Raw genomic sequence first — 8,206 nt, 5'->3', positions numbered from 1 at the left:
ATGTCGTCAGTCTACATCTACATCTACATAAACTTTATTATATAAAAAATCAGCAAGTCCACAGCGACGTACCAATGTTTGGTGCCGGATCTCCCAGCAATAGACCTGAATCATGATAAGCACAGTAATAACTTATAAAAAAATATGAAACGGCAAACTGATCCTTACGGCAATTGCGCAAGGCGATAAAAAAGTAAACAAAAGAATAAAACAAAAAAATGTATATTTTGAGCAAATTTGTTTAAATACATATTTTTTTTGTTTTATTCTTTTGTTTACTTCTTCATCTCCTTGCCCTAAGGATCAGTTTGCCGTTTCATATTTATCTACTTTAGTTCTCTTCAACGTTTTAAAACATCAAGAAGAGTTAAGAAATAAAAATATGAATATAAATAAAAAATTAAAATAAATGTTATTTAAGAAATTGCTATACTTAAAAAAACAGTTCCGGTCCCTTATAATTCTCGGACAGAAACTATACAGTAAGTGAGAATTTCTATCATCCGACTAAAATGTCGATTCTTCTTCTAATTGCGATCTAAAAAATTGCTATGGTAAAAAAAAAGAGTAAGTAAATGCGGAAAGAAAACCAGAAGAGAACAACGTTTTTATATGAGTTCAAGCTATCAGTTCAACGGTCCAATCACAAGACAATATGTGCGTCACGTGATAATTTCAAATCTTACCCGGGAAGATCTGGGGCGGTGATCGGCCATTTGTAATGAACGATTTTGGAGTTGAGGGATGAATTTTATCTATCCCGAAATCTTTGGATTTTCCTTGGTAGAATAGTCCTAATAGTAGTCCTAGTATTAGTAATCTTTGAAAACCCCAGATGGCGACAACAAGTTGCGAAGGTGAGTTTGAACATCACTAATTTCGATGGGGTTGATTTCAGACTGGCGATTCATGAACGTTTCTCCAAGGCCTTGACTTTGGAATATTTTGCAGTTAAAGCTACAATATAATTCATATAAGCTTAAGCTTACGATTTTCCTACGCGACGTTATAGTCAGGTTTAGTTAATTCTGTCTCGCTGCCTCTTCAGCGTTTTCCTGTAGGATTGATGGCGCTTTCGACCTGATAGAAGATGAAAAATTCGATTTTGATGTGCCATTGTCTCCCCCAGAATGTGACATGTACATCAGGTAAGCTTTAAAATATTAAGCTTAAATTTGAAGGAGGAAAGAATTAAAATGTATTCATATTTAGGTGCACCAGAACTTCCTTTTATCTGGTGACGATTACAAATACAAAATTGCAGTTAAATGAACCGAGAACTTAATTTAATGCTCATCCTCAAGTAAGAACCTGTTAAACTCACGGGTGACCTAAAACATAGGAAACAAAGAAGTGAACCCAACAGAACCTAGAAAAACAAAAGGTGCAAAACAAAGAAAACGTTCACAAGTTCTTACACCGAGATAAACCCGAACTTAACATAATAACCAATACATACATTCATAATTCGGAATGTATGATATATTGTAATATATAATAATAATATAATATAATAATATATTGTAATTATAATTTCTAGGGAAACCAGCAATGACTTGGAAGATGAAGATGAAGTATTCTTTGGGCCTATTGGCCATAAAGAGAGATGCGTAACTGTCAACAGTGATCTACAAGATGATGAAAGTTTCAAACCAATGAGTCCACTTAATGGTGAACAGATCGCAGAACTGTTTAAAGAAGCAACTGCTGTTTCAATATTTCTTAAAAGCTCTTCAACTCATCAAAGCATTGATGATGACGAAAACAACATTTTTGACAAAGAAAATAATGACATTTGTAACATTTTATCACAGACATTCAATGTTACAGATAATTCACCAGATCTTGTGAAAGAAAGTGACTTAAAAATAACAAAATCAGTATCTTCATCCGAGTCAGTTTCAGAGGAGAAAATTACTACACAGGGAGAAGATTCAGATGTGATTATTCCTGCAACCCCAAAACGTGTCTTGAAGGAAAAAAATTCTGAGGACCAAACCATCACAATGCAATTTCCATCACCTTTCATAGGAAGGAAAGCTCGTCCACGGCAAAATGCCTCCAAGTATGCAACTTCCAAACTTCCCAAGACTGACATGACGCTGAAAACACGTAGCTGTTTTAATTCTGTAAGTGCATGTTTACACCATTTGAACATCTTGTTTTTATGCATGTACCTTGCACATGACTGTTCTATCATCCCTCTAGACACAGTTTTTACTTGACCCTTTTAGTTGACTTTCTATAAGACAGGCACCTTACTAAAACGGATACCTAGAGTTTGCCCCTGCCCATCTTTACTTAAACCTTTTAGTTGACTCTCTAAAAGCAGTCCCTCTAAGAGTTGGTCCCTGCCTTTATTTTCTCCTTTAACTTGACTACATCTCTCTAGAGTTGGTCATCTCTGCCTTTCTTTACTCCTTCTAGCTGACTCTCAATAAAATGTACATCTCTCTAGGATAGCAACATAGTGCCAGGTCCAAAGGTGTCCATCACAGAGAGAGTTTGCTGTAGAGTCAACTTTTAAGGTTAACTTCCAATAATCAGTGGTGGCTGGTCAGACCAGCCATTAAAATGAAAATAAAAGAGATTTTTTCAGATCTTTTCACTAAAAACCCATTATTGGCCAGCAGACTATCTGAGAATAGACTGACTTGGCTGGACAGTCATGACAAATAGCAGGATTCTCTTTATAACTAGACTGTACAGTCAAATGAGGTCAAGTCTATCCCAAGGATTCCATTAATGAATCATTATCTGTTGCCACAACCAGTTTCGACTTCAAATCTGCATGTGTAATGAGCAGTGGATTTTTTAGGATGACTTCTCTGTATTTGGTCAGATTGAAACATCTTTGAATGGACAAAATTGCTTTGAAGACATTACATCAAATTCAAGAAAGCTGAGCTGGTAGAAACTTCATATCTACCTAGCATGTGAATTCACTGCTCAATTTACGCATGCAGAGATGAATCTGAAATCTACAACTACCAATGGATTCAACTTTCAAATAATATAATATTATTCATTAATGGAATCTTGGGGGTACAGTTTACCTGGCTTGACTATAATCAACCCTCCAAGTTAAAGTTTTTATATGGTTGCCATTTGGCAACCAACTCTTTTGGTTTAGGGAGACTTTTTTACAATCAATCAAGCTTGCCAGCTCCAACATTTTAGGCACCATGGTGACCAAAATGGTCCCAACTTGGAGGGTTGATAATTGACAGTGCTTTTACTTAGACACCTTTAGGGCTGGCACTTCATGTCGATCTTAGAGAGATGTCAAGCAAGTGGTTGCAACTCCACTGTTCCGCTTCCACCAAACCTCAGCTTCCTTTAAACAGATGTTTTTGTAAAAGACCAGAAAACAGTAGTGTTAAATTTAATTAATTTAATTTTCTTGCAGCCTATAAAAGTTGAACATGCTTATGGAGTCTTAAAGACACTGAAACCGGCTGAGCAAAAGGTAACAAATAAATGTTCATGTATACTGGATAGACAAAGTAACATTTTGCTAAATATTTTCTTCTTTTTGCATGATTTGTTGTTGTATATTAAGGAGAGGTCTCTAGAATTTTTCGAACCATAAGGTCTAAGGGAAAAGTGCAGATGTAAGAATAATAACTGTTTTGTTTTTTGTAATAATTTCATTTTGGCAGGTTCAACTTGAAAAACAGCTTGATAAAATCATGTTAGGAATTTTTAAAACTATTTATAAATTAAATTAAATGTCCTTTTACTGAATCTGACAATTTGTGTGTCAAATGGCAGGCTAAGGGCAATGATAACACAACATCCTCTGTAAAGCCACGAGGAACAAGGTGACTTGTTGTTTAGTTCTTTGTTGTTGTTGTTGTTAGTAAAGTAAAGAGTTAATATGAATTAAGATATAGTTTTTTAAAAACCAGCTGTTTAAGCAAAATGAATCTTTGGGAGCGAGAATAATCTGCAATGAATGATAACAAGTCCTCTCCAGCCCAGTCAAAATGAGGTGGCAGCTGGCAGTATCTTTGGGGGTGGGGGGTGGTGTTGCTCTCAGCACTGTTCACCCTTACCCTACTGGGTTAACCAGTCGTAAATTTATTTGTAAATTATACACGCTACAGGTTAAACTTTTTTAAGCTAGTAGGTTGATTCTCATTTTTCTATCTCTTAGCCCTAATCCATGAATAATTAGGGCTATAAGGAGACAAAGAAAATTGAGAATCAACATAGGTTATAAAACTTCAACCTGATTTTAATTTTGACCTGTAACATATGTACTGAATCAGGTTAGGTCAAACTTTGCCATATCCTAAAACTAGAAAATGTACATAATGATGAAACAACAGTTTCCACAAGGCTGATCGGTTTATCACTGAAATTACTTTGCAGGAATAACAATACACAAAACTCAGGCAAAGGGGATTCATCATTTACAGAGTCATCCTCCAAGGTAATATTGATCTCTGGTCAATATTTTTAATAATTTTACTGCAGCAGTATTGTTAACTATGTGTGAGACTAGTGTAAAAAGCTTGTGAAATCAAAAGGAAGACAAAGTTCAGGTCCTCTACACACATTGTAGATCTTGGTCCTCTCACCATAAATGATTGACAAAATTTCTCACAATGATTTACAGTAATCTTTAATAAGAATAAATAATAATTATTTATTCCTAATAATGTTTATTGTTTAATTTAAAATGTTCCTTAGTTACCTGTACCTTCACAAAGTGGAATAAGACCTCCAGGGTTTGGTGTCCAGCCACGTCGTTGTCGAACCAGCTCTACATCATCATCCTCAACGTCAAGTGCTGTGGCTGATTTGAATGACACATTCACAGTCTCCAAGGGACCACCTACAGATATCTCTGCTCTTCCTAGTGTCTGTCCACGTAAGGTGCCAGCTACAAAAGCTTGTTTAAAGCCTGTCAATGGAACCAGTGGAGTACCGAAAACTAAATTTACTAAACCTCAAGGGAGACCACAGCCTGTCAAGGCACTCCCTCAGCCAGGGACAAGTAACAAGAAAGCTCCACCCACTCCAAAATCCCTGGGTAGCACTCCGGGGCGTTCAAAGAGCAGCTTAACCTCAAACCAGCAGCTTGATCGATCCCAGACTCCTAGTAGTGTCAAGAGGTCAAAGTCCTTCACGACACCGGGTGCAGTTAGGAATAAAAGCACTATATCCACAGGGCAATCAGTCAAGGGATCACAGACACCATCTAAAAGGAAATCGGAAATCATAGTTACACCCAGGAAAAGAGGTAGAGCCACAGCAACACCAAGAAACAGCCAGACCTCAGGTGTAACACCCGTAAAAAGGCATGGTAGTGCTGTTGAGGGTGGTGTCTCTAAGGTTCAGACAAAAGCAAAAGGCCACAGGCCATCCACTCCAGCCAACAGTAATTGTGTTTCAAGCAGCACAGAAACCCCACCAAATCCAGGTAAAATGGATGTCACAGTATTATCCTGATTTGCTGGTCAGTTCTGTCCACATGTTTCGTGGCTGAAGTACTTACCTGTACATCAATATTTTGTCTTTTTTGCAGTTCCTTGTAAAGTCACAAAGAGAACATCACTAAGTGCAAATGCTCAGAAACGACGTTCTTTCCTCCCCACCCCTCTGAGGAGTGACAGAATTACCAGGTCTCAGTCACTAAGGTCTAGACCAGGCAGCAGTAACACAGATAATGCTCCACTCCCATTCAATATCTCACCATCTGCTGAGCTTGTTAAACCAAGGAGACCAGCAGCACAAGCTCCTGCCAATCACACTCTTGAGTCACTTCGATCAAACTCCAGACTGTCAGATCCGTTTTCTCCAGCTTCTCAGATGACCACTGTAGATCCAGTCCAAGACTCTACTGGTGGTGATACACTGGTCAGAAATTTGATTGAATGGTCGCCTGCCTTGCCCAAGGAAGTAAGGGATCAAAACTTTTCCCTTGGCTTAATTTACATGTACCTTAGGGGGTGTTTTCTTAGGCCCATGCAGTTCTAACGTCGACCCAAAAGGATATAAGTTCAGATGGCGGATTTAGACATCAAACTTAAGTAGTCGGACTCAATTCACTTTCACAATGTACAATGGTCTAAAATTCTCACCAGTCAAAATAGATTACAGTAATTTATCATACATGACATTTGGTACATGAAAAGTTCAATGTAAGAAACAAAGTTGCTCCACAGTTAAAATTCCCTCAGCAGCCCTTTTGAACTTGATTCATGGTCGACCCAAATACATGTAGCACATACTAGACTCAATTGATTCAAATCTTGATCTATTCGAGTACTTAATTGAGATGATTAGGTTCTGTATGTGAAAAGTTCAATGTTTGAACTGGGCCTTGTAGTCAGACACAAACACCCTTGAAAAAAAAAAAATTGAACCAAGGTTATAATGATTGTAAAAACTAGGATGGGACCAAGCTTCTTGATGAGGAAGAAGGGCAAATACAAACTGTGTGAACAACGTAAATATATTGGCAAGCTGACAGCTGAGGGGACTGTGAAGGGGGAGAGGGACCAAGCAAAATAACCCAGATCCCCTCCCACTAAAAACAAAAGCTCCAGGGTGAGGTGGGGGGAGTGCTAAAGTACATGTAATAGCAAATCTGTTTTTAGGGGAGTCCCCTCCCCACCTTATCAGGGTTCACACAAAAATCGCAACCATTTTTTAAGGACTTTTCAAGGACCACGTACCAGGAACGTAATTCAGGGTGCAAAGAAAGTCAGTTTCACAGCCTGCCATTCGGGCAAGCTGTAGCCAGCATGTACTAGCCAACAAGTCATTTCAACTAGCTCCAAAACCCTTTTTGATTAGCAGGATTGATTACCATCCTTCTGTAATTTGAATTTCCCAAAACAACAGCACTTGCCCGTCGGGCAAGTTAAGGACAAAAATCACTAGCCCGATAGCAAAATCCACTAGCCCCGGGCTATCGGACACGACTTTCTTTGCACGCTGTAATTTCACAGATTGCACAAAAACGCACTTTCAAAGTAAATTCTAACTGGACTTTGAGGCTTGAACTGTTTGCTCCTCCAACTTAGAAAGTTTTCAGTTCACCGTACACTTGTCTTAATTTGATAGTTAATTGTCGCGTAAAACAAAAGATGCTTTATGTAAATCACCTTTAACTCCTCTGAGCTATATTCACTTTTGGACACGCAAAAAGCAGTTAAAAACACTTTCCAGTTTGTTGTTGGTTCTCTCCTTTCCTCCGAGAGGTTTTTCTCCAGGTACTCTGGTTTTCCCCTCTCCTCAAAAACCAACATTACCAAATTCCAATTCTACCAGGAATCAGGTAAACGAAGATGACTTTGTGGATGTGCTACCTCCAAATCATTATTTATTTATTTTATTCATTACATGTACATTCAAGGTTGAAGAAAATTGACTTTTCAAGGACTTACACAGAAATTTTAACGACTTCTCAAGGAAAAACAGAATTCAAGGACTTTTCAAGACTGTGTGAACCCTACCTTTTGATCTCCTTGTTATGACAGTCATATTAGGGCAAGTTTGAACTTAACATAAAAATCTTGCAGCATCCAAAGAAAGTAGTGTCTGATAGCCCAGGGCTAGTGGATTTTGTTCTTTACTTGCCCAACTGACAAGTGAAGTTTTTTGAGGAATTCAAATTACGGAAGAATTATTATTGTGAAATCAATTGTGCTCATCAAAAAGTTTCTGGGGCTAGTTGAAATGACATTTAGGTCAGTAAATGCCAGTTTCAACTTGCCCAAATGGTAAGCTGCAAAACTAACTCTCTTTGCACCCTGATCTTGGTTAAGTTTTTAGCTGCAAACCCATCAATACAAGTAACCAGCTTTGCAGGGTCCTTTTGGGGTCAGAATGACAGGATTTCACTCTACCGAAAAAAACTTCAATGGAAGACAGAATGCTGTTATTGTAATTTTTACAATAGACATGAGTTAAAAAAATAATAACAAATTAGGACATTAAATGCAATACAACAGCAAAGTAACTTTTTTTTTTTGGACATACTTAGCAATTGATCCTTTTGCCTTGCAGGGAACTCTGATAGACATATGATGATGATCAGAGACACTAATGCAGCATATGGATGAAAAATTAATGAACTTACTGCTAATCATAGCAGCAAATTATTGGACAGTTCGAGATCTTGTATAAAGATAAAAGGATGTGCAGTGAACAATAAGTTTCTGTCAATATTGTTATTTTGCAAACATAC

General features: G+C 37.6%; 1 protein-coding gene across 1 annotated transcript; it reads left to right on the top strand.

Annotated features, from left to right (window-relative positions):
* Window positions 1-731: 731 nt before the first annotated feature.
* LOC140923171 (uncharacterized) lies at window positions 732-8,135 on the top strand. The gene is made up of 9 exons (XM_073373251.1): window positions 732-857; window positions 1,049-1,148; window positions 1,541-2,129; window positions 3,410-3,469; window positions 3,775-3,824; window positions 4,378-4,438; window positions 4,699-5,431; window positions 5,537-5,910; window positions 8,026-8,135. The coding sequence occupies exons 1-9, from the start codon at window positions 836-838 to the stop codon at window positions 8,044-8,046; spliced, it is 2,010 nt and encodes a 669-aa protein (XP_073229352.1). The 5' UTR covers window positions 732-835; the 3' UTR covers window positions 8,047-8,135.
* The last annotated feature ends 71 nt before the right edge of the window (window positions 8,136-8,206 follow it).

This window comes from Porites lutea, chromosome 13 (assembly GCF_958299795.1).
Source record: "Porites lutea chromosome 13, jaPorLute2.1, whole genome shotgun sequence".
Classification (NCBI taxonomy): Eukaryota; Metazoa; Cnidaria; class Anthozoa; order Scleractinia; family Poritidae; genus Porites; species Porites lutea.
Note: the sequence above shows the minus strand (reverse complement) of the source record. Positions and strands in the feature narration are given on the sequence as shown.